The sequence below is a fragment of the Petromyzon marinus genome, chromosome 45 (genome assembly GCF_048934315.1).
Source record: "Petromyzon marinus isolate PM22_M1 ecotype Great Lakes invasive population chromosome 45, UKy_Petmar_22M1.pri1.0, whole genome shotgun sequence".
Classification (NCBI taxonomy): domain Eukaryota; kingdom Metazoa; phylum Chordata; class Hyperoartia; order Petromyzontiformes; family Petromyzontidae; genus Petromyzon; species Petromyzon marinus.
In genome coordinates, this window is record NC_133711.1 from 3,461,905 (window position 1) to 3,488,617 (window position 26,713).

General features: G+C 48.8%; 1 protein-coding gene across 2 annotated transcripts in view; it reads left to right on the forward strand.

The window, feature by feature from the left end:
- BASP1 (brain abundant membrane attached signal protein 1) overlaps nt 1–10,206 on the forward strand; it is a 28,075-nt gene extending 17,869 nt beyond the window's left edge. For both annotated transcript variants that reach the window (XM_032971121.2, XM_032971122.2), the window contains exon 2: nt 715–10,206. In XM_032971121.2, the coding sequence (XP_032827012.2) occupies nt 736–1,428 (693 nt within the window). In that variant the 5' untranslated portion in view covers nt 715–735 and the 3' untranslated portion in view covers nt 1,429–10,206. The remainder of the gene's footprint in view (nt 1–714) is intronic.
- Nucleotides 10,207–26,713: the final 16,507 nt, after the last annotated feature.

Genomic DNA, 26,713 nt, shown 5'->3' on the forward strand with positions numbered 1-26,713 from the left:
ACGCGACAACGGGTGTGAGAGAGACGCGCAAACTCCAAATATTCAGTAGGCGTCAGGGTCGGGATCGAACCCACACGTATACCAGGCGAGGGAGTTAACATCTCGCCACCACGGCGAGTCCCGTGCTCTCGAGACATCCTCGCTCTCCATTGGATGCCACGCCATCGTTAGTCTCGGCAACCGGCTATCATCATCCCTTCTCACCATGTGTCCTGCCCAAGCCCTTTTACTTATTTAAATTGTCTATGACCGTTTCTAATTTGCATTTGTTCTCTGAGCCGTGTTCCAATTTGTATCTCTCGGTGCAAATCCAAGCTTGCGCTATGTCAGTGTTTCTTTGTGTGCTTTGTTCTATTGAATTATCGTAGTCATTGTCCATTATTAGATTTTTTTCCTTTTTTTTATATTAGGCCTTGTTTTGTGAGAGCTTGGATCAGTGCTTCAACTTATAATGAGTCAAGCGCCACCAGCAAGATTATATAGTTAAATCCTATTTGTTCGCATGTTTCTTTGAACAGTAATTGGTTGTTATCGTACGTTGCAAACCTTTTGGGCATTCGTTTCGCACGATAAACCCTTCGAGATGCGGTGCAACACGTGAAGCGCATCGTTTGTTGAGTCTGCCCTTATGGAGAGAGCGCTGACATCACGGCGCTGCCGGTGAACTCACCATCACCTTGCCGCTGTGCCCACTGCCCCCCCCCCCCCCCGCAGACCGGCATCGTCGGCACCACCATGGGCGGCAAGCTGAGCAAGAAGAAAAAGGGCTACGATGTGAGCGAGGCCAAGGATAAGGAGGGCGAGAAGAACGGCGAGGAGAGCAAGACGGAAGCGCAGGAGGGCAAGGAGGACGGGAAGACGTCCGACGGCGCCGCTTCGCCCGCCGAAGACGGCGTCAAGAAGTCCCCGGGCGCCGAGAAGGCCGACGCGGACAAGGCCGACGACAAAGCGGCCGCCGACGCCAAACCCGACGAGCAGAAGCCGAAGGCCGAGGAGGGGGCCGCGGCAGCGAGCGGCAAAGAGGAGCCCAAGGGAGAGGAGAAGAAGAAGAAGAAGAAGGAGGAGCCGAAAGGAGCCGAGGCCGACTCCGGAGCCGCCGGAGAGGGCGGCTCGGCGAAGCCGCCGAACCCCCCGACGGTGGTGACGTCGCCGGCCACGCCGGCCAAGGAGTCGGCGACGGAGGCGGTAGCGGCGGAGGCGGAGAGCCCAGGCAAGGTCGACGAGGGCAAGGCGTCCGCCGACGGGAAGGGCAAGGCAGCGAGCGACAGCAAAGCGGATCCTCCGGCGGCCGGGGCGGCCGCCCCGGAAGTCAAGGCGGTCGCCGATGCCAAACCGGCAGCGTCGGAGAAGCAAGGGGCGTCCGAAAATGCGGTGGAGGGCATCGAGCTGACAGTGAACGCAGAACAAACTGTTGCTACCAATGAGTAATTGATGAGATTCCGGTGTTTGTTATTACAGCCGTTGTTGGTTTATTTTGTTTGTATTCTTAATTCCCCCTTTACTTTTGTATTCATTCTGTTTTAGGTTTTTTTTGTTTCATCTCACCATTGGCCAATTTGTGGGTGTAGGGACGTGGGGTTAATTGCTGTAGTTAAAGGCACAGGAAGTAAGTGGTAGGTCATCGTGGTAAAGAGTGCATAACGATGCACAGCGATGGTGGTTATTAAACTATTTAATCATTTAAATAACCACACGAATCAAAATCTTAAAGCTTGCATTCCACTTTGGGAAAAAGAGTAACCAGTCTTTTTAAAATCACACTAACTATAACATCCTGCATGCAATGACAACCTTTTGTATTTAGGAGAGGACAGAAAATGCCATCATAAAATTTAAGAAACCCATCCCATAAAATAGTGATAAGTAATTTAAAATTGGCTCTTGCACTGACATTCAAATTTGTATTCGATTATCGGAATATACAATACAGTTTAATCAACGAAGTATAAGCATTTTTTTAATGCCATATTTTTTTGGGCACAATTACCAACTTTTAAACCGTGCAATAGTATGTAATCCAAGCACATTTTACCTTGAATAACATTTTGATAAAGACCGATGCAAACTTTTTTGCATACTTTTACAATCGACTTACCCAGCGTATACAACAATGAAATTCATACATTTAGTTTCATCACCCGAAATGGCCAATTTTGAGAACCCAAAAATTTTTGAGACGAAAAAAAAATAGCCACACTCATTTCCACAAAGATCTTAAATTTAACATTCTTTGTTAATTCTCTTTTTTTTTTTAAAGCATCATTGCATGACTCGTAAAAACACTAACCATTCCCAATGTGACTTAATTTTTTTTTTTACTTTGTGCGTGCGCGAGTGCATCGTTCCATTTATTTAATTTGAAGGCTCATTTAAGGTTAATATATTTGAATGTACGAGTCATTTGGGCAAGTTTTTCTTTTTGTTGCACAGCCTGGTGTTTTTTTTTCTCAAGCTTCCTTTTTTTTACGTGACCATCTTCACCACTTTAAGTTTGTTCCCAAACGACCCCTGTGCCTCCAAAGCACAGCTCATTGTTGTCACAAACGGAGGGGGGAGGAGACGCAGAAGTTTAAACAAACAGCGCAGCACAGGGCCTATGATGCAGTGACCATATTTGGACATTTAATTTCAAAGCCATACGAAGACCGGCGCGTGCATGTGCGCAATGGCTTCCCAGTGTTACAACAATCAAAACCAATTTTTTAGCAAGATAACTTTACAGTGTTAAAACAAACAAACAAACAAAAAACCACATGGGCCACTGGGCTTTAGGCTGATAATGAAAACAGTTCGGACAAATGATCTCAATCAAAAGGTCTACAAATTGAATTTCGCTGAGATTCGAAAACCAAGAAACGAGTTGCCATTGTAGAGGCCTGCAGAACATAATTCATGCAGGCCACATTTGCAGCCAGCCGTGTGTTTCCCTCCCGAGGCAGAACCGATTTGCGAGGTGGCAGCGGCTTGTTTCCGGCAAGCCACCAAAAAAAACACAGGTGGTCTTTTAAAGAAATGCAGGTACAGTAATCAGATTGCATGCCCGCGGGGAGAAGTGTTTATAACTCTGCCTTGCTGCAAACGAAGGTTGTTTGATTACATTACCCTTAAGTTACAGGACGCCAGGTCCTTCAAGAGTGAAACAGCCGCAGGCCTTGCCAGTGTGAGTGCTTCGAATCCGATTCCGAGGGCTTCAACCCTGGCACGGGGAGGGGTGGGGTGGGGGCCGTGGGGCGTCAAATTAGACCGGGGGATGGTGGTGGATGGGGACCGGTTCTGGGGTATGGTTTTTTTGCCATTTCGACGTTGCGCATTTTCGCACGTGGGAAAGCCCGAAGCAGCGACAACGCCAGCCGGTCTCTGGCCCCGTTGTCCGATTGATCGGTGCTTGCGGTTGACCCATCCACGAGGGGGGGGGGGTGGGGTGGGGTTGTGCGAAGTTTTGGCCGTTGCATTTGCGTGCGCGGGCGTGGATCGATCGGCGAAGCGTTTAGACGATTGACTTTGGGATTATTAGGGGGGTGTGATGGTGATGAGTGAGAGGAGAAAGAGGGGGTGAGTGGATGCCCCTTAGCGGTCTTATTGGCTTTTTGTGGCTGGTGGCCCCGACGGAGGCAGGGCAACGGGGCCCGAGGCGTGACGGCCAACCTCCGATCTGAACACAGGGTTTAAAGGTCTTTCGTGCGTCACTTTGGGAGCCCTCGGTACCGTATAATTAAACAGGGGTTGAGCTCCCGTTCCAGCGACACCGGTGGCACACATGGCCTGGGTTGGCCTTGGCAGGCGGCGGGTTAGAGTGACATTTGTAAGGGGGGGGGCAGCACTTTAGCTTCGCAGAAGAGTGTTTGTTTTACAGTAACGAGCCGAGATGGAGGAGGAAACACCGCTTTGCTCGGGCTGCCCGTTGTTAGTCTTTGACGCAGACCCCAATCATGCGGCCAATTTCGGCCAATCAGAGCCAGCTTTAAAAAAAACAAAACCCCCTAGTAGGTTTATTAGTTTGAAATCTTTGACTATCCGAGTCCTCTGTGTGTGTGTGTATACAGTGTATATAAATATATATGCTGTATATACGCGTTAGTGTACGTACATGTGTGTGTGCGCGCGCGCGTGTGTGTGTGTGTATGTATGCGCGCGTGTTTGCTTGTGTTTGCATCGCTGACTAAAACCAAACGGTCCAATGCTTAGAGCAAGACGTGTTAATTAGCCCCCCCCCCCTCCCTCCACTAATTAATCCAGACTCCCGGTGTGGCGTGGGGTAACACCCCCCCTCCCCCCCCCCCCCCCAGGGTTTCTCAAAGCTCAAGTCAAAGCCTCTGCCGCTCCTCCACGTTTGCCCAACGTTCGCAGAGAGTCCGCCGTTGGCAAAAGCGCACGCGGGGTCGCAAACGTGAAGGATCTGTACACGGTGAACTGCCGTGTTTATGTTAGCCCTGGTTCAAACGAACTTCTCGACTTAATGTCGAACTTGTAACAAAACAACGCGAGTGTGCGTGAGGGCTGGGTGTGTGGGGGGGTGGTGGTGTTCACCTTGACAAAGACCGGGAGCAGGTTTTGTAGTGGTTAGTGCACTGCTCTACGAGTCCCGTAATCCGAGTTTCGATTCACATTCAAGGCCAACACCGGTGACGATTATCTGAACCCGTCCTGGGCCCTCCTCCCCTAGGTCGACTCGGCCTCACATGAGTACCTGGTGCGGTGTGTAAACATCGCCACTGGGGGAGACAAAGGCGGTCGGGCGCGGTGCTGGCCACCCACCCCCTCGTGTACCGTGCCGGCCTACATAGGTGCTGCTCGCTAACAGCGCTTGCCCCAACAGTCTGTGAAGGCTACACGGGGGGCTCTTTGTCTTGTCTTTGTTAACCTTGAGAGGTCGGCACTCGGGAAAGGCGTGGGGGGGCCTGCGGTTGGGGTCGTGTGGCTCCGATTGGGGTCATCCTGTGGCCGTGTCCTTCGGTGAATGTGCGGCCCGTGGGGTGGAAGCTCCTCCCCAGGTGCGCCGTGTTGACCGCGTGGGCTCCAGAGGGGAGAGTGGGCGGCGAGTTCGGCTGAGCCAGCAAAACGCGGTAATTGTAACACATTTGGTAAGTGGTCGTTAATTACTCCAAAGCTTGGGGGGGGGGGGTGGTGAAACAATTATTGGCCCGAATGCCTCTTTGGTGTGAAAGGATTAATTAGTCATCACCCTTACAGCAATGGATTAGCATTGGTTCTATTCTGATCCTGTTATAATGGTTACTTTAAGCTTCAGTTAAATACCAGCACTTTCAGGAACTCGATTGCGGCTGGATTTTAGTGGGGGACCATGAGTCTTCGGACACATCTGCCCATGGTTCGTGAACCCACCTCTCTGGGCTCCCACAGTGTCGGCCTCGATGCTTTCCCACTCGCGGCCGTGATAAACGCGTGGCCACACTGGGGTACACAACAGCCCCCCCTCGCTCTCCCCCCGTGCTCTCGTTATCAAACGGCCACTTCGATGCATCCGATACATTTACATGAGAGCGTTCGTTCTGATCAGGTCTCTTCTGACCTTAACTGATCTGTTCAGAACTAATTATATGATCCTTATGGCGGTGGGGTACCAAATAATACAAAATGGCCGAGGCAATTAAATCTGTTATTTCTGGGACACTATTTTTTGTCCAGGGGTGAACTTCACTCCGAAATCAGTGCCACACTCCGCGATGTCGAAACGCAGCGAGGACGATTGTGCCGAAACCCTGAACGCTCGCAGTACGCACCGTAGCGGTGCATCGTGTACAGCTCGTCGAGACGAGCCGATTGCCGCATTGCCGACCATCAACAGACTAAAAATCGCTGCATCACGGACATGCGAGAGCCGGGGTACCGTCATAAGGTTCATATATCCACTTACTTGGCCTCAAGGAAAGCCCTGCTCCATTCTGCTTCTCGCCCAAAACTTCATCCCCTGCCACCATGGCACTTGGGAGAGAGCCTGGCCAGAGAGATGACGTCAGAGGGGGAGCCGCTTCCACCGATGGCCACACCCACTCGGTTCTGAATAGCTTCTGTCGCGAACACACGGTTCGTACGCGTGGTAGCTTGATCCGATCCCGTGACCGAAGCGGTGGGCATTTATTTAGGACAAGTTGCGGCCGTTGGGAATCGCCTCCAGTCTCGCCGCAGCGTTCCCGCCCACAGAGCCGCGACGCCGTCGCCCCTCGTAGATAAATCCGCCATGAATTGTAGCGAGGATTTTGTGTGAGGCGGGGGGGGGGGGAGGTGGATGGAGGGATCGGAAGGCGTTTGCCGACGTTTATACGGACGGACGCGGTGCGGTTAACCAACTCCCGCCGGTTCCTGCAAATTTTTACTTTATTTTTTTAGAATGTAAACCGCAAAATTATTGTCACGCATGTTACTCCAGAAAAAAAAATAGATTTTAACACAAGGCTAACTTCCGCCCGTAATCATCTCTTGGGCTCGTAGAGCCTCGGCGTGCTATCCTGTGGGGGAAAGGAAACTTGTGGGATATTGTAAAGTCTATTTTTTTTAAAAGCATCCAAGGCAGAGGCGTGTGTAGGGGGAGAGCTAGGGGGCTATTCGGAGTCCGCTTAGGGGCTCGGCCGGTGGGTTTCCAACACAAACACCTGTCTTGCTTTCCGCATGGTCGGCTTTTTAGTGAAACTGTGTGTCTGTGATTTACGCTTACATGTGAGAGTAAAGAGAAAAAAATCACTTTAAACGCTGTTTCTCCGTCGGCATGGCCACAGCCTCTGTCCGGCCAGATCGCTCGCGGCGATTTACTGAACGCAAAGCGCAATCGGATATTGCGAACACCGGAGAAGCGTTAAAATGCACCAGCGATATAAGTCCGGAGAGGAATCGATCTGCGTGGCGCGGCTTCATTTGATTTATTGTCACTTTAAATCATCGTTTGGCGGGTGAAGATCTGGATAATTCCAAAATTACTTACGGCAGTCGTGCCAATCTCTCTTTTGGAAGCCAATCGCATGTGCGGGATGTTGCTCTCGAGTTTTGCTTTGCTAAGCGGAACGATAATGCCTAGCCTTGGCGGTGTTTCTCGTACTGCTGATTTTGATTGGATTTTGGCCAAATTATTTATAATGCACCCCGTCTTGGAAGCTTTGGGTGGGTGACCACCAGGTGTTGTTGTGGGCGTACCATTGCGAGGGCTGAGAGGTGCCAGGAGATAGTCGAGCACATGAGCGTGGGTCCACAGATTGATTTGCTTCGCTCAATGAATTTAGTCTGTGGATTTAATCTGTGTGTGCAGCTCCCGAGTGTGACGCCCTCTCTGAGTGGTGTCTTTTTTTTCCTCCGGGTTCTCCCAATTTCCTGCGCTTACGAAGCCCAACACTTGGACACGCAATTGGCCCAAACAATCCAAATACGGCAGGGACCCTCCTGAAAATCAGTCCCTGAGACTCGGTGTGGCTTTCATGAGTAAATCATGGGCATTCTTAATACCGTTTTGGGAAGTTCTACGACCTCAACTATCCTGGCGTGTGATTGGCCGATGTTGGTTCTCCGGTGATGCAGACGATCGATGCAGCCGTTGCTTTGCAAGCTTGGACCATTCCAGGAGATTTGCGATTTGCTCTCCAAACCGCCAAGTTTCACATTGAGTTGAAAGAGCCGTGACGTGTTGGCGATCTTTGAGCCAGTGTGACGGTGTTAATCTGTAGCTTAACAAAATGGACATGGAACCATATGAAGACGAAGGGAATACTATTCTACCAAGAACGAAACGTGCGCATTATGTTTTGCGTTTTGAGATGTTACGCAGTCAGTATTTTTTTTCACACCGAGATTAATTTAAACCTTGGCGCAGGTTAATGTTTCCGTTAAGAAAGTTATACAGCAGTCATTTTACATCGGCCGACCTCCCCCCCCCCCCCATCCATCTTAGAGACGCTTTCCACCGAATAGAGGCTAAATAGGACCGCAACAAATCATCCGATTTAAATTGTACGACAAATAAGTGCATTTCGGTTCGCCGAATTACATCACGGCCCGGATGAACGCGGCAGCGTTATCTGTTCAGAAGCAACGGTTCAATTTTTATTTTCCGAAAAATTTCAAATTAAAAAAAAATCCCTTTTTAGAAAAACGTGAAACGCGGCGTATTTACGGCACTGGCGCCGAGTCGGCTGGCCACCAAAATACGTCACCAAAAGGCACTCTCATTCAACGCTGTATAAAATTCCGCTGGCACAGCAGAGGGAACTTTTTTTCGTTTGTTAAAAAGCCTGAGCAGCGGGGGGGGGGGGGGAAACGTGGCCATGAACACCGAAGCCGCTGTAGCAGTATTTCCGAGCATTCCACGCCGGCTTTTTAAAGGGTCGTCGCGCGCATTTTGGTTCGAGATGATTTTTTTTTTTTACCAGCTGTTCTGTAAATATTCGAGACTCCCCGGGTGTTTCTTATACACCCCTGGTGTCAAATCCCACTTCACAGGCCACTGATGGACAGATTAGGGGTTAGTTCCCGGCTAAGAGAAATCTAAGTGGGGTTTAAACAAAACAAAAAAAGGAGGCTAACTATTCGTGCACATCGCGTGGAGAGAGACACTGACACGGGTACACGTACACGCAGAGGCACATGGACACGCGCACGTAGACACGTGGTGACACCAGACGCACACTGACGGACGCAAGCGCAGCCAATGTTCGAGCAGACTGCCAGACACTCTTGAGACTCACACGCGAACACAGCCACACGCACATAAACACGAAGATGCACAGATACATGCAGACACACACACACGTTCGTGCATTGCTTCGGGTTCGCACACGGCACACACACACACAAACACATTCGAAAAAGGAGCATAAGAAACAATGTTTTCGTTTAAACAATTTCCACATTTCCTGCGCAGAATGTCTTACAAGAAGATAAGCCCGTATCCCCGACGGTTTGAAAGCCACGCTTGAATGGAATCCAGCGTGAAATGCGAACCACTCGTGGTGATGCCGTATGTACTCTTTGGTTCTTTCAGGTAAAGTCACGTGGGTGTAAAACAAAATAAGTCACGACGTTTCGGGCGCAATACAAGCGTCCGTCATCAGGTGGGACAGACGCAGCAGGAGAACTGCTTGGCGACTGTTGCGATCGAAACGTCGCGATTTCATTTATTTTCTACCTACTACGCGATGACTTTAACCGAAAGAACCAGAGAGTATGGATCCCTGCGGTCACGAAAGCTTCAAATCGAGATTGAACCGTAAGCCTGGCTTGTTGTTTCCGAGACCCGATATGCGTTTGTAAAGCGGGTTGGGGGTGGTGGTGGTGGGTTAGACACCGACCGAGCATGTTGTGGTTCTCTCCGCTGCTGGCCTGCTCCACCGCTCGCCGATTTCCACTCGGAATCGATTTGGCAGCTCGCTGCTTTGTCATTCGGCGCTTCTCCATGCCCGGTTCATGAAGTGAGCCTCACGTACGCGCGGTGAGACCCCCGTGTAAAGCGCGTAGCGGGGGCGACGGAAACTGACGATGATAACATTGTGTTCCGTCTTGTTGTTTAGAGAAAAACATCTTAAATTGTGGTGGTGGTCGTGGTGGTGGAGTGGATTGAAGACGAGCGCTGCACGGGAGAATTGTACGATGATTTTGTTGGGAGAAATTTCGATTTCTGGAGGCTTTGTTGTGCAGGGTGTTGTCGGGACGCAGCTCTCGCGAGAACTTGACGTGTTTGTCTTGCGAGAACTTGACGTGTACGCCGCGTTTGTCGATGCGGTGGAAATTTTAAAAAAACCTTGCCACCTGCTATAACGTAAATGTCCTTACAGAAAGTGAACAACGCGTTTGCGTTTAAAAACGATCTTAAAACTAATGCCAATTCATCCCAATTAACCCTAACCACAGCCAATGGTTAGAATGTGCCCTCTAGGATTTGCAGTAAAGACATTTCAAATTCCAATTAAATGGTTTCCTCTGCGATCACATTTTTGCTTTTATTTTTTCGAGCGCTCTTCAGTGTTTTCAACGATTCTCATTTTACCCAAAAGACAGCTCACTTGTGCCATACAGCCTTGCTTGCGTGCCATACCATGTTCTGCTTGGGCTCAGAAAAGTTCCCGTTTTTGAGCTTTACTATGGGTAGTTTTGAATGCGTTACGTGAGAAACAGTATCACATTGCTCCTTGTACCATCAGACCACTTTGAAGTTCGGTGTGATTTTTTTCGGTCTGATGTAGCAACAATAAAAAAAGGTTAAATGGTTCTTGTTGTGCTCGTGTGTGTTTTTTTTCTTCATTGCAAGTGTGCTTGAGTTTGATTTGGGGCGTCGCGGTGGCGAGACGTTAACCACCACGCCTGGTGTACAGGCGGTCGTGGGTTCGATCCCGTCCCTGACGCCTGCTGTGTACGTGGAGTTTGCTGTGTTTCTCCCCGTAGTCACGTGGATTTTTCTCCGGGTCCTCCAATTGTTCTTTCCAAATTTAGAAACATGACTTTAGAGGATTTGGCTGCTGCTGCTGCTGTAAATTTCCACGTGATAAGCCGCCAACTTTGTTGAGCTATCATTTGTAAACGCCAGGGTCGCTTCTGATAAAGAGCTGTACAGTATATGGCTCGGTGGGCTCGACCTGGTCCAATAACAAAAGTTTAGTTTTTAGCAATTCCAAATACAGCCGCTATTCATATTCTTAGTTTTTTCGGTAAAGTCACGTTGAAGAGAAACAACAAAATAATAAAATATATATAAAACAAAAAATTCTCACGACGTTTCGACCATAACTCAAACGGTGTTTAAATAGCATTGGGGGAGTGGTGCAGCATGGCTAGTGCACTGCTTTTGAAGCTGGCTAGCTGAGTTTGATTCCTGGCTTATAACATCATTGGCAAGTGAGATCTACACTGACCCTGGGTCTCTGCCAACCGACACTGACCCAGGGTGGCCGAGAGTGGTCAAATAATCCAAGTTTACTGACGTGGCAAGAGGGGAGGCCTTCATCCAGCAGTGGAATAACAAAGGTTTGTAAATGTGCTATCATGAAGTCAAAATCTAAATATCCTGGAGAAATCCGATGAGCTATGAAGCGATTCTGTCTAGCAGGGGCGGGTCAACGTGTCGACAACAAGCAAAACAAACGATAACATTTCAAATTGCTTAAGTACTCAACAGCAAGAACAGTCGCAGACCGCACCAAGACAATGGCAACACACGCCATCGATAATAACATTGCACATGTACATGTGCCATTGCCTTGGCTTAAATGTCGCCTATCATATACTTTTCCTTTTAAAGGCAGCGTGTGTTTGTGTTTATTTTTGTTGAAAATTATGATAGACCACTGTTTGTACCAGTAGCCTTCTTTATACGAAATACAAAAACGATCTTTGATGTGGGCTATTTTTTTTGCAACTTGCGTTGTAATCATCTTAACTGTCGTTGCGCTAAGCAGTTTTTTTCTCTCTTTCATTTTAAAGACGGAGCTGCCAAATCCCAAATTACGAGTGAATAATACCTTCAAATAAAAATGTAACGTTAAAAAAAACATTCACGTGACTGGGTTGGCTCACGTGGTCGATACCGTGTGAGAATCGCTGAACCGGCAACCGTTCAGGTCCCTCGGTTGGACTCCAAGCTCGGCTTATAGCCGGGTTCTCGAGCGTCGTCATTTGATGTTACTCTCGGCCTAATCGCCAACGAGTGCATTGCAAAAAGCCACGTGGCAATCGCATTACGGTTTTTTTATCGCTTTGGTTTGTAAGATTCCAGCTCTGAATAGGATTGACTAATAAAAATATATAGGTTCGACTGATAAGCAATTGTTTACAAGGCATATACAATCGGTGCCGGTAGTGTAGATAAAGCGATTTATTGATGAGGTTTAAGAAACCCGAGACAATTACTTGTAGGCATCGACCATCTTTGAACGTTCGTTGTGCGTGACCTGCAAAAGTCGCAAGGTGTAAATGTGTTCACCTCGTGACACGATGGCACAAAGCACAATTGTAATGCAACTTTAGTTTAACAGAAGTCGTGGATTGCCACGTTCAATCCACTGCTGGATGAAGGCCTCCCCACGCACCGTCGTCGTCCCTGCAACGTAATAACCCAGCAAGTGAGCGGGTGCCTGGTGGAATGTTACATCGAAGGAACCGCTTGGAAAGGCCTTCATCCAGCAGTGGATTGACCATGGCTGATGATGAAAAACCAAGAGGCGATATCCCCAATGATGCATTGCGCAATCATCGTTATCATTGTCCTAAATAAAAAGAAAACTACTCTTTGGTTCTTTCGGGGGGCGGGGGGGTAAAGTCACGTTGGTAGAAAAAAATAATCGATCACGACGAACTTTACCAAAAGAACCAAAGAGTATGGATCCCTGCAGTCACGAAAGCTTCCAATAAAAAACACACAATGACCAGGCTCTCACCCCCCCCCCCCTCCACGTTTACGAACGCGAGAGCGTCACCGATTTGGTCTTCTGGACTTTAGTTGGACTGCTTTCAACATTGTGGATGTCGACAGAGGGCCGGTTGACTACTACGCAGGGTGCGATAGGAGTTGAACAAACCTCCTGTACAGATGCAGTGGGTACAATTGAGTCGCACACTTTGAACTTGAGAGGCAACACGTTTTTATTAACGAACACAACAGGCAACTTTTAACGTTAACAGGATAACGACATAGGGTGGTGCCAACCGCTCCTAACTAACACTCCAGGGGATAGCTATATAGTCAGACCAGGGCAGCTAACAGGCATCCTGGTCCACGAGAACGAGGATCGTATATGGCGACATCTTTCCCAGAGTTGACCCACCAGAACAGCCCGGCTCCCTCCCGGCACTTGGCCACGTCCCCTTCCAGATCCCTCGGGGGGGGGAGGGGGACCCTGGGTTCACATCACGTGACCTTCACACCCCCTTCTGGGGGTCCCCTTGCCCCCCTCGTCCGGTCACGTGACCTCTCGGGTTCACCCAGGGTATCACGCCCTGACGCGACCTCAGTGACACTCGGACCCTGCCCTCTCGTGAGTCATCCCGTGCCAGGCTCACGCTGGTACCATAGAGCGGCACCACGCATGCAGGTACTGTCGCTACACAGTAGTGACAACATTTATGTCACGACACATACATATACTGTGCATTACATATACAGATGTAGTGGCGTTACGCGCGCAGGGTTTGCAAACGGCATACATGCAGTGCCGGAGTAAGCTAGTGCGGGGCCTGTAGCATATGTTATAAAGGGGCTGTAAATATTTTATTTAAAAAAACATGAAAACACGTACATTTCTCACTTGCAAAGTAAAGTAATTGTATTTTTTCACTTGCTATGCAGCCAGATAACACGACAAATCGCTAACTTTAAACACCCAGTCGTTCATGAAAGTTGAAGGCGGTATAGTACTATAGCAATAGAGCAAGTGCAGAACCGCTGAACCGGAATTGATAGAATAAAATAAATCACGACGTTTCGGGCGCAACACAAGCGTCCATCATCAGGTGGGAGAGCGTGCTCTGTTTTAGCGGTCTGCCTCAGCAGCAGACCATGCTCTCCCACCTGCTGATGGACGCTTGGGTTGCGCCCGAAACGTCGTGATTTCTTTTATTTTATACCCACGTGACTTTACCGAAAGAACCAAAGAGTATGGATTCCTGCAGTCACGAAAGCTTCAAATCAAGATGGAATTGATAGCTTGAAAGCATTTAGCGCGGGGCCCTTGAAAGTGCAGAACCCGTAGCTACCAAACATGTAGTAGCTACTACATATGTTGTAGGTACTTGTGCTACTAGGATAATATCATTATCCGGCACTGCGTACATATACTGCTGGGCTTCCAGATGTCACTGGCAAAAGCACTCCCTCTTCATGACAGGGTTCTGTTCAAAGACACACATCACTTGTGTGTAAAAAAAAAATACTCGTGTGCTGTTTTGGAGAATTATTGACGAATGAGCGTTACGAATAGAGATTTGTATTCATTATTATTAATGTAGAGAGGACAGACAATCGTGTGTATTTCATGAATGTTAATTTACATTTATGTGGCGCGATTCATCCAGGGATCTCAGTGCGTCAGGTTCATGGGGTTGGGCAGGGCGCGTCTCCAGAATGGATGATTGCCGGCGTTCGAGATTGAGGTCGGAGTGGCAGACAAAGGAGGGAATGCACGCGAGAGGGCCCAACCGACGTGGAGATGGAGCGTGGAAAGCAGCTCGTGTGCAAGAGGGAGGGGGGTTGCTGCATCGCAAGGCCATGAGAGATGGCAACTGCTTGGGGTCGGACCTTATCCAGCAGTGGATCTTGGCCATTTGGATATTTAAGAAACATCATTCGCGGTCCATACAAAATTATCAACTAAAAAAATTAGCCTGTCATATTTGGTCAAACATTTCATTAACTCACCCCCTAACGCGATGGGCTGGAACTGTTTCTCTTTGGCGAGGCGTGTGATGATGATGATGATGTTAGCTGGCTATTGACGATGTTGGTGCTACTCGCAACGGCTTTTCCAGATTTGCCACCTAGATTTGTTGAATTTCGAGTCCCGCCTGCGGTTGCCTTGGCAGGGCCAGAGACCCAAATGATTTCGCGGGCCTCATACGGCCCGCGGGCCGGACACGTTTCCCACCGCTGAGCATCTCTAACATGAATTCATGTCCGTTCGCAGCGCTGAAAGTGAGCTTATCCATCTGGCTTTTGGCAGTAAAATTCCAGTGCTGACAGCACGGCGTAATTCTTAGCGGATAATTGAGGTGTACACACTTTGACTCGGGCTTTATTATCTCAGCCGGCAAGGCCCCGTTGAGCCAAGCGGCTGTGCCTGTCACAGGGACGACGCGCAGCCCAAGAGGGTCAGCAGTGGCGGCAGTTGGTGGACATCGCAGAGGGCCGGCAGGCAATGTGCACGCGAACGAGCATAGTTCATAGTTCATTTATTTTGGTATAGCCCTGTGAGACATTCGGCTGTTGAATCGGGTGCAACCGCAACAAAACAAAAAACAAGAACAAGAAAACATCTTAAAGTGACAATGTGTTACTGTGCAAACAGAAAATCCAGGAAAAAAACATCAAAATATTCCTGAAATAGCACCGTACATCAACGCTGTGTGCAAAAAATCCCAGTGGGATGCAAGTCAAATAACAACCACAACAACAACAACCACAAGACAACTAAGATTAAGGCCATCAGTCTAACTCCGTACTCCAATAAACAAAAACATGGCCAAAACAAAAAAAACTTTTCGAAATCACCAAAATAAAAGCCATTAATGCAATGTAACAGTGATCATAGAGACTGTGACCGAATTTTTAACAATAAACTACATAAATACATTATAACACCAAAATCTAGAGCCATATTTTAGGCCACTGAATAGCAGTGGCAGCTAGGGAAAGAGACAACAACAACAACGCGTCACTTGCACGAAAGCCAAGCCAGGGCTCAGCACGAAGCACGACAAATCCATCGTGCTCAAACACAATGATGGCCCTGCGGCCTGACAACGCGACGCCCGTCCGGGACAAATCGTCTCTGCAACCGAGACAAAATCGCGCGCTTCCACTCGTCCGGGGGCCCGTGCGTGCAGTGAGCTGGGCAAAGCCTCTTGCTTATTCGACGACGAGGCATGCCAAACGGACCGCGGGTGAAAGTCAAAGAAGAAGAAGACGACGAAACAACCCCGAAAGTCTCTGCAAGCTCGCTTTGTTCGGCAAACGACCGCCAAGCGGGGAGGTCGGTGGGCGTCTCCGGCCCCGATCCCCTCGCAGTGTTGGGACGAGGGAGCAGCTGGGCATGATGGAGAAAGGGCAGCAGGGCGAATTGTCCCGACAGGGAAGAATTCAGCGGCTACTGCTCGACCCCATGCGTGCGAAGTCGCGCGTTCTCTCTTCAGTTTGTCGTCCTTCCCCCGCACCTCCCAATTAGCACGGTTGGCTACGTACGGTACGAAAGAAGTTCAACAAGCCTGCAGTGGTGCCTTGTTTAACTGTAGTCGAGGGTGTGTGGTTGGGGGGGGGGGGGTGGGGGTGTCATACAACAACGCAAGAAGGACGCGACACGCTTCACGTGAAGCAAACTTTAAGAAAACGTTCAACGTTCTTTGGTTCTTTCGGTAAAGTCACGTAGAATGAGAATAAAATAATAAAATAACACAATAAAATTCTCACGACGTTTCGGCCACAACGCTTGCCCCCTTTGGCCGAAGGGGGCTTGCGTTGTGGCCGAAACGTCGTGAGAATTTTATTGTGTTATTTTATTATTTTATTCTCATTCTACTGTGACTTTACCAAAAGAACCAAAGAAGATGAATCCTTGCAGTCACGAAAGCTTTAAATCGAAATTCAAACGTTCAACGATCAACAGGACGAGGGGTAACGACGCGATCCGCTTGTGGCAGTCGTGTGAACGGATCTCCCTCTTCACTGCCTCTGTACACGTGGGGCAGCTGAAGATAAACCATCGCTAGTGCCGATACTTTTAGACTTCGTTAAGAGTTTAGAAGGGGGCTGAGTATTTGGGAGGGGGGGGAGGAGGAGGGGGTGGGGGCTCTGCCCCTTCCAGCCCCCGTAACTGAATGGGGTCGGTGCTTAATGACATCCATGACAAGGATCAGAAACGTGGACACTGAGAAACTCATTTTTTTAAAATAAACTATTCGTGTTATATATTTTACTAGGTAAGGCCCACTGAGCTATGCATCTCTTTTTCAGAAGCGATCTGGCCACAAATGATAGCTCAACGAAGTGAGCGTATCATCATCGTGTGGAAATTTATAGAAGCCAAATACTCTAAACGCGTGGTGATGTTGATTCTAAATGTGGAGGGAAAAACCGGAGGACCCGGAGAAAAATCTATGCGACCACGGGGAGATAGAGAGAGAGACACCGCAAACTCCAAATATACAGCAGTGCGTCAGGGTCGGGATCGAACTCACGACTCCTGCATAGCAGGCGAGGTAGTTAACATCTCCTAGCCACCGTGATGATGAGAGAGAGAGACACGCAAACTCCAAATATACAGCAGTGCGTCAGGGTCCGGGTACGAACCCACGACCTCCTGCATACCAGACGAGGTAGTGAACATCTCCTAGTGAACATCTCCTAGTGAACATCTCCTAGTGAACATCTCCTAGTGAACATCTCCTAGCCACTGCGGTGTCCCGGAAGTGGAGTGAAAACTGAAACGTGCGCAAAGAAGATTCAGAATGAGAATGTTCTTATCCGAGTAAATAACCCATTGAGCTACGGCGGTCTTTTACAAAGGGTGACCCGGGCACAATACAGACACAACAGCGGCAGCAAGAGTTACAAATTAATAAGTAAACGTGATAAAATATATTACAAATATAAATAAGGTCATTACAATTTTGATTTAAAGCTTTCGTGACTGCAGGGATTCATATTCTTGGTCCTTTCGGTAAAGTCACGTAGAAGGGAAACAATAAAAGAATAAAAATATAAAAAATATAAAACAATAAAATTCTCACGACGTTTCGACTGCAACACAAGCAATCATCATCAGGTGTGAAACCCACAGCAAGAAAATTTGAAAAAAGTGGCGGGTTCTTTTTTACGTTAGCACCACGGAGAGCGATTTGGCAGTTATTCAGATGGACTTTACCAAAAGAACCAAGAATATAAAGTCATTACAACCAAATGATCTTACAAAACAAGTATTTACATTAGCATTTGCATTGTTTAGACTGTAATAATGTATGTTTAAAAGAGCAGAGAGATGGTAGAGTGGTGATCAACAGGGTTGCTTCCAAGACTTTAGAACAGCAGCTACATAAAACGCTTTCAAATCAAGTTACGGACAACATCTGGGAATGGTGACCAGACAATCAGACACGCGTAGCAGATTTGTAGGGATTTCGCAATTGTACTAATACATCTGTTACACAAAGTTCAGATCTTTGGGTAATGGCCTTATGAATGAATATCTCTCAATGACAGGGACGTCAGCTCAGTCATGGACTAAAAGGTCACAGTGATTTGACCCCGCACCTCCTAGTTAACACGGTTGGCTACGTACGGTGTGAATTAAGTCCAACATACCCATGCTTACATCGTCCAGGCTTACATAGTCCACGCTTATGTAATCCAGTGCGCGACCACCAGCCACAACATCGTGTGGCGTCCCTCGCCCCGGATAAATATCGCCGCAATGGTAACGAGATGGGAGGCCCCTTCCGTATAACCCGTCCCCCAACGGCAGATAACTGCTTATTGATCGACAGGGTCCGACGATTGTAAAGACAAATCGGACACAAAATAACAAATAAATATTTCCCGAGGATCAGATTGCCCTGGTCTCAGTTCGAGCGTCGTTGAATGTGTTTCCCACGAGCGCCACTCCCCGCATCGATTCGCTTCCCGATTTCTCTCTCCCTTCATTCTCTCTCAGGCGACCGTTTAGATCGATCGCGGACGGTCATAAGCCACCGGCAATTATCGATCTATCGGAGAGAGCGCGCGACAAATTAGGCGCGGTGATAGTTGCCTAAACGGGAACCGTTCCGTCCAGGTGGCGTGTCGCGGGCTAAGGGGCCGTCCATAAATGACGTCACGCACCTAGGGGTGGGGGGGTCAGACTTTTGTGACGATGTGTGACGAGGGCGGAGGGGGTTTGAGAAATGTGACGTCACATGAAAATGCGCAACTTTAAATAAATATAGACAACACGTTCTACTTGATTAAATATATATTCTTGGTTCTTTCGGTAAAGTCACGTAGAAGGGAAACAATAAAATAATAAAAATATAAAACAATACAATTGTCATCACCTGATGATGATTGCTTGTGTTGCAGTCGAAACATCGTGAGAATTTTATTATTTTATATTTTTATTATTTTATTGTTTCCCTTCTACGTGGTGGTGACTTTACCGAAATAACCAAGACTATGAATCCCTGCAGTCACGAAAGCTTTAAATAAAAATTAAATTAAATAGACTTTTTAATAAATGTTTTCTCCTACAACATCAGAGTGCAGCGGCACATTAATCACGCACTACAATGACAATAGTATAAAACGATTTGAAGCATGCTTTTATTTTTTTGGGGGGTGGGGGAGGGGGTGCAGAGCTTTGTGACGTCATATTTGAGGGGGGGGGTCAAAAATCGTCCAAAAATCGCGTGACGTCATTTATGTACGGCCCCTACGGGGTGTCGTTGGTGCCACGACCGGCGCCAAACGCGCACCGGTTCGCGACACACCGCGGGAACAGGAGAGGCGACGGGGCACGAACACGGTGACGGGACCCAGCGGTTCGACTCTGACAGGCCGCCCTGGTTACCACTGCGGGTGCGTTGACCGCTAAAATAGCAGCCGCCTGCGGCTGTTGCTCAGTGTGCTCGAAGCGAGGGGGGCACTGCGTGTCGGCGTCACGGTCCAATGTTTCGTTGGCAAATAACAAAAAATATTTGCACCGCAAACTACTCAGTTGGGATTACTGTATACAGTGAGACTACTGTGTAAGTAAGTCCTCGTTTAACGCGGTAGATGCGTTCCTGAAGAGTGCCGCGTTCAGCGCAGAACACATCAAGCGAAAGCAATTTCTCCTTCAATAATACAACGATGTGCTTTGGCGAGATATGACGTGTGCACACACAGTGGGAGAGCGGGACGAATAAGGGGCCGTCCATAAATGACGTCACGCGATTTTGGACGATTTTTGATTGACCCCCGCCCCCTTTCATCGCACGACGTCACAAAAAGTCAGACCCCCCCCCCTCAAATATGACGTCACAAAGCTTTACCCCCCCCCCCAAAAAATATAAAACATTCTTCAAATCTCTTTAAACTATTGTCATTGTAGTGCGTATTGAATGTGGCGCTGCACTCTGATGTTGCAGGAGAAAACATTTATGAAAAAGTCTATTTAATTAAGTAGAACGTGTTGTCTATATTCATTAAAAATAGCGCATTTTGATGTGATGTCACATTTCCCCACCCCCCCCCACCCCAATGTCTGACCCCTCCCCCCCCCTCCCCAGGTGCGTGACGTCATTTATGGACGCCCCCTTAACTGAGTGTTACCGTTTCATTCTGCGTACTCTTGTCTCACCGCTCAGCCGCGTGCCGTTCGCCCGCGCGCGTGTTCCCGAATGGAGCAACCGCGTTGCCGCAACATCGCGAACATCGCGATCATCATCACGATCACCGCCGCCGACCCTTGCCGGGGACACCTGCCAGGACGCCCCGTTGCGCAAAGAGGAGCCAGAGCCGGCCAAGGCTTTCCCGTTCTAATGTTGTTGCTGTCCGGCTGCTGAACCCCCCCCCCCCCCCAGGATTTGAACCCAGGGTGGGGGTTTAGAGTCCCAGAGGCTGCAGGTTCGCACGCCTCTGGGTTCAGAGTCTCCGGGTTGTCGTCCAGGGGAATACTCCGCAGCCGCGTTGCACGAATTCCACAGCGGCTTTTTAAATATTTGCATAGATTACATTCGACAGAGGAGAACCATGGAGAGGTCGCCGTTGGAATTTGTGTTGTTCACACAAAGACATAGACCCCTCCCTCCCCCCGAACCCCGTGTAGCCTTGACAGACTGTAGGGGCAAGTGCTGTTAGCGAGCACCTTTGAAAGCTGGCACGGCACACGAGGGGGGTGGGTGGTCAACACCGCGCCCGGCCGCATTTGGCTCCGTAGTGGCGATGTTTACACACCGCACCAGGTACTCATTTGAGGCTGAGTCGACCTAGGAAAGGCCCAGGACCGTGTCAGACCATCGTCACCGGTGTTGGCCGTGAGCGGGAATCTAAACCCGGGTCTCCAGAATCGTAGTGCAGTGCGCTAACCACTACACAGCCCCGCGCATGTACACACACACATACACAGATGTGTACCTACATGCACACATATAGAGTTCGGTATTCCGTCGTTTTTCACGAACTTACTATCTGCGAATCGCATCTGGAACTGTACACGACTGCATTGGAGAGAGAGAGAGAGAAAGTGACGAGACAAAGTGATGCCAGAGAACGTGAATGCGAAAAAAGTGATAAGATAACGCGATGGGAGATCAAACGACGAGGTCTATCATTATCAATGCATTTGTTTAAGGTAATTCATTAAAAAAACAAAGAGTCAACATCATTATCCGCAGAATTTTCTGTTCCCTCGCGAATAACAAGGGAATGGCTGCGTCGACACAAACAAGCTGTCTTAGGGCCCAAGTGCTCTTTGTGAGCGCGTGTCAAGAGTCACGTGTCGAGAGTCACGTGCAGCTGGTGCTGCCACCACCGCAATGAGGCCCGTCCGCATTCGTCTCCCGCCCAATGGAGACGTTCGCTCGCCGCACAAGGCTCGCTCGATGTGACATTCGAGACGCATTGTCTGGACTTGCCGATGACTTCCGTGACCGGGCATTGAACCCAGCCGCCGGGAGCGTGATGGTGCACGAACCCTCCGCCAACGATACCCCATGTAGCCTCACATGGACTGCTGTCAAAGCTATGTTTGCGAGCGCCTATTAAAGGCAGAGCAGCACGCGAGTGTGGTGGTTTAGCCAACAATCACGGCTGACCGCCTTTGTCCGATGTTTACACAACTCACCAGGGTGCTCATTTCAAGGCTGAGTTGGCCTAGATTTGACTCGTCACTGAAGCTCGCTGTTGGCCAGGACTCTTACTCAGGTAGCTGGGTTGGTAGTGCAGCACGCTGGTCACTGCGCCACTGAGCGATTGTGACGTCACTATACAGCTTGTGCCAGGCTAGGTGCGCTTCAAGGCGATCACGTGGAGGCTCGCTGGCAGAGAGGAAACGTGACAGGCCCAGGCGTTTGTGGGCCAACTGAGACGACGGAATGTGTATTTAGACTGGAGGATGAATCCGATGAGCTATGAAGCTCTTTATCACACACGTCCAGTATGGGCGGTTCAGCGAAGTTACAACCAGCAAACAAACTCTTTGGTTCTATTCGGTAAAGTCACGTAGGTACAAAAATAAAACAACAAAAAACACGACGTTTCGGCCACAACACAAGCGGCCTTCATCAGGTGAAGGGACCGGACTGTCTCGAGGACAGCGCTGGAGTGAAACACAGCCAAGCTCAGACCGCGACCTTAAAGCTGTGTGAGAAGAATTAAGGTGCCTTGACAAAGGAATTAGCATAAAAATTTGCATTTTAATTGGCGGACTTAGCATGATGAAAGGTGAACATGTGCAGGTCGGCGAGGGGGGGAGGTGTGAAAAGGGAATTTTTAAGAGCTGCGAAAGTTTGGGGTACCACAACTTGGAAAAATCTACTGTACCATCGAAAATTAGTTTAATGTTTGGTTCGATTTAGAACATCTATCCAATGATTGCTTAATTTGAAACCATCTTCTCGGCTTCAAATCTAGAACAGCAAAACAACACAACCAACACGATAGGAGGGCTCAACATGACTGGCACGTGCACCGTCCCCGCTGTCCACTGTGCCAACACGCTCCACGCACACACACACACATGCCCACATGCGTACGCGCACCATATAGACATCTGTATATGCACACACGCGCATGTATAAACGCGATAGCCACCAATGTGCTAATATCCCGTTGCACTCATTGGTACGTTTGAGTAAACACCGCGGCTGGGCAGAGCGCCAAGCGAAATGAAGTTGAGAAGCTGAGACGCGGGCCCGAGGCCCCTTCTGCGTGGGAATCTTTATTGATTTTGACATCACCGTAAATACATTTCAAACACAAAGAGCGACTTTCAGAGCAACGTTTCAGTGAGCACGAACGTCCCCAGATCATTGTTCGACGTGCGTGCGTGCGTGTATAGACCGACGTGTAGCTTGCATACTCTCTCGTTATACCGGTAGGAACCTGCTGGTTACTACACCACCAGCCCACAGGGGATTATTGTGTCAGTCCGTCCGTCGTGCATCCAAAAATGGGAGGGGTGGGGCTGGGTGGAGAGGGGAGAGTAGGGAGGGGCTGGGTGGGGGGTGGGAGGGGTGGGGCTGGGTGGGGAGGGGCTGGTCACCCCGTGGTGCCCTTATAAAATTCAACGTTTAACCTACTCACGCCGGCTTGTGCCCGTCCTCACAGTCGGGCATATTGTGCAGAATACACCACGTGGTGGTGCCGCCGTTGACCCTGGCCCATTGACCGAGCAACCCAACGTTCGTACCAGCTCCCTCCGCAGGAGAATGTGTCTTCGATAAAGTCCACGCAGGTATAAAATAAAGCAACTCACGACGTTTCGGGCGCACAACGTAAGCGTCTCCCGCCTGATGACGCACGCTGGTGTTGTTGCGCCCGAAACGTCGTGATTTAATTTATTTCCTACCTACGCGATGCCTTCACCGAAATAACCAAAGAGCATGGATTCCTGCACTCACGAAAGCGCCGAATCAAGACTGACGTGTAGCTTGCAGCACGCCTCGCCTGATTAGCAGCAGCAGCAGCCGAGAGTGTACGGGGCTGAGTGCGAGCGAGCGAGCGAAGTTGGTGGTGGTGGGGGGGGGAGAGCGGCAGGCAAAATTCTGGAGTGCAAAGTTCATTCGACGTCCCAAATAAGCCGCTGCAAATCTGCGGTGTCAATAATGATGGCCGATAAAAGACAATCGCGTTCCGTTTGATAAGCGAGGGCACCGTGTTGTTCTTTGAGTTGATTATCGCCGGCAAGCGAACAAGGTCGTGGGCCATGAGCGCTCGAACAGGCACCGTTTTGAGTCTGCTCGCAGGAGATGTTGACAGACGGGGCCGTGAAGCGGAACCGGAGGCTCTACAACACCCTAAAAGGGGGTCAAAATGTCGCGTCCGAATCAACGAGGGACCTTCTTTGGTTCTTTCGGTAAAGTCACGTAGAATGAGAATAAAATAATAAATTGATAAAATAAAATAACATAACACAATAATTATTGTGTTTATAATTATTGTTATGTTATTTTATTTTATCAATTTATTATTTTATTCTCATTCTACGTGACTTTACCGAAAGAACCAAAGAAGATGAATCAATGCAGTCACGAAAGCTTTAAATCGAAATTGAACGAGGGACCGCTGGGGAGAAACCCGGCGGACGTCCATGAATGACGTCACGCATCTAGGGGGGGGGGCGGGGTCAGACATTTGTGACGATGTGTGACGAGTGGGGGGGGGGGTTTGAGAAATGTGACGTCACGTAAAAATGCGCAACTTTAGAAATAAATATAGGCAAACACGTTCTACTTAATTACATTGACTTTTTCATAAATGTTTTCTCCTACAACATCAGAGTGCAGCGCCACATTAAATACGCACTACAATGACAATAGTTTAAAGCGATTTGAAGCATGTTTTATATTGGGGGGGGGGGGGGGGCAGGCTTTGTGACGTCATATTTGAGGGGGGGTAAAAAATCGTCCAAAATCGCGTGACGTCATTTATGGACGGCCCCCAAAGCAGACAACGGGCATCGTTCATAAACTTGTCTCTCAACAGGTAAAGTCCACGTACAGTAGGTATAAAATTAAAATAAATCACGACGTTTCGGGCGCAACACACAAGCGGTAAATCATCGTCACCATCATCAGGTGATGATGGTGATGATGATGGACCGCTTGTCTGTTGCGCCCGAAAACGTCCGAAACGTCGTGATTTATTTTAACTTTGTCTACCCACGTAACGACTTTAGCGAAATAACCAAAGAGTATCGATCCCTGCAGTCACGAAAATCTTCAAATCCAAGATTGTCTCTGAACCATCAAAGTTTACAATTCCCAGGAGCCACGCGCGTGGCCTTCTGGGAGATTTGTTGTTGCGGTCAGCAGCAGCAGCAGCGGCGGCGGTGGTTTAATGCCGAGCGAACTGTGTGGACGTTGAACTTCCTGCGTACCGTACGTAGCCAGCCGTGCCAATCGGAGGAGCCGGACTCTGGACCGGTTTCAACATTCAGTGACTCATCAGGAGAGTCAGGTTCTCACTGTGTCACTTCTCTCACTGTGTCACTTCTCTCTCACTGTGTCACTTCTCTCACTGTGTCACTTCTCTCTCACTGTGTCACTTCTCTCTCACTGTGTCACATCTCTCTCACTGTGTCACTTCTCTCACTGTGTCACTTCTCTCTCACTGTGTCACTTCTCTCTTACTGTGTCACTTCTCTCACTGTGTCACTTCTCTCTCACTGTGTCACTTCTCTCTCACTGTGTCACTTCTCTCTCACTGTGTCACTTCTCTCACTGTGTCACTTCTCTCTCACTGTGTCACTTCTCTCTCACTGTGTCACTTCTCTCTCACTGTGTCACTTCTCTCTCACTGTGTCACTTCTCTCACTGTGTCACTTCTCTCTCACTGTGTCACTTCTCTCACTGTGTCACTTCTCTCTCACTGTGTCACTTCTCTCTCACTGTGTCACTTCTCTCTCACTGTCAATTCTCTCACTGTGTCACTTCTCTCACTGTGTCACTTCTCTCACTGTGTCACTTCTCTCTCACTATGTCACTTCTCTCTCACTGTGTCACTTCTCTCTCACTGTGTCACTTCTCTCCCACTGTGTCACTTCTCTCACTGTGTCACTTCTCTCTCACTGTGTCACTTCTCTCCCACTGTGTCACTTCTCTCTCACTGTCTCACTTCTCTCTCACTCTGTCACTTCTCTCTCACTGTGTCACACTTCTCTCACTGTGTCACTTCTCTCACTGTGTCACTTCTCTCTCACTGTGTCACTTCTCTCACTGTGTCACTTCTCTCTCACTGTGTCACTTCTCTCTCACTGTATCACTTATCTCTCTCTGTGTCACTTCTCTCTCACTGTGTCATTTCTCTCACTGTGTCACACTTCTCTCACTGTGTCACTTCTCTCACTGTGTCACTTCTCTCACTGTGTCAATTCTCTCTCACTGTGTCACTTCTCTCACTGTGTCACTTCTCTCACTGTGTCACACTTCTGAAACCACTCGCCACTGATGTTAGCCGTGAATGGCGAGTACAGATTGCTGGATTCATAAGGCAGCGCCACTGTCAATTTATTTTGATTCATTTTGGATGTTGTTTGGTAGTCGTGGGTTTTCATTTGCTCGATGCGTGCGTGTGTTGGGATTTGGTCCATATAGAAAATTCATTACAGCGTTGTGGGATGATGTTGACATGCATGACGCTGCTGTATAAAATAAAAGTAATATTGTTTTTTTCTACATGAACTTCCATATGATTCGCAAATTCACAAACCGTCTAAAAATGCAGGTAAGATTTCTCCCAAAAAATGTATTCAAGAAGTCTGTCCCGCATTTTTAGTTTCGTGTTTTCAGAACGTTGCCTCGCTCGTTCGCTCCCCATCCTCTCACCGCTGCGCGCTTTCCCCAAGGGACGTAATGCAGACTTTATGCCTCGCAAGAGGTCTCTATTTGGTGTTTGAACATCTCAACACCTGATTTATTGATTTATTGCAAGAAACGACAAAGCCTATTCATTTTGATACCGGCAAAAAAAATCAAAAATAGATCACAATAAAACATTTCCCGACCGTGCTTTGTGGATACGCCGTTGCGCGCGCTTCGTTTGATTCGCGTGCCAAAAACAACGGCCACTGATGAGACCAAAGTCAAAACGCGACTTCTTATCGCCCATTAACGGAAAGCGTCTGGCCCGTGCTCACTGAACATCCTCCTGTCAACAACGGGCACCGGCCGTCGTGACGATTCCCACCGGCGCACGCACTCACGCACGCACGCCACGGCTTACTCGTCGCCAAAATAAAATGTTTCCTAGAGGATGTTTTGTAAACAAGGTCGGCGATCGCCGAGTGGATCGCTACATCCCGGGATGTATGTTGTGCGCGCGTCTGTGCTGAACTTCGTTCGC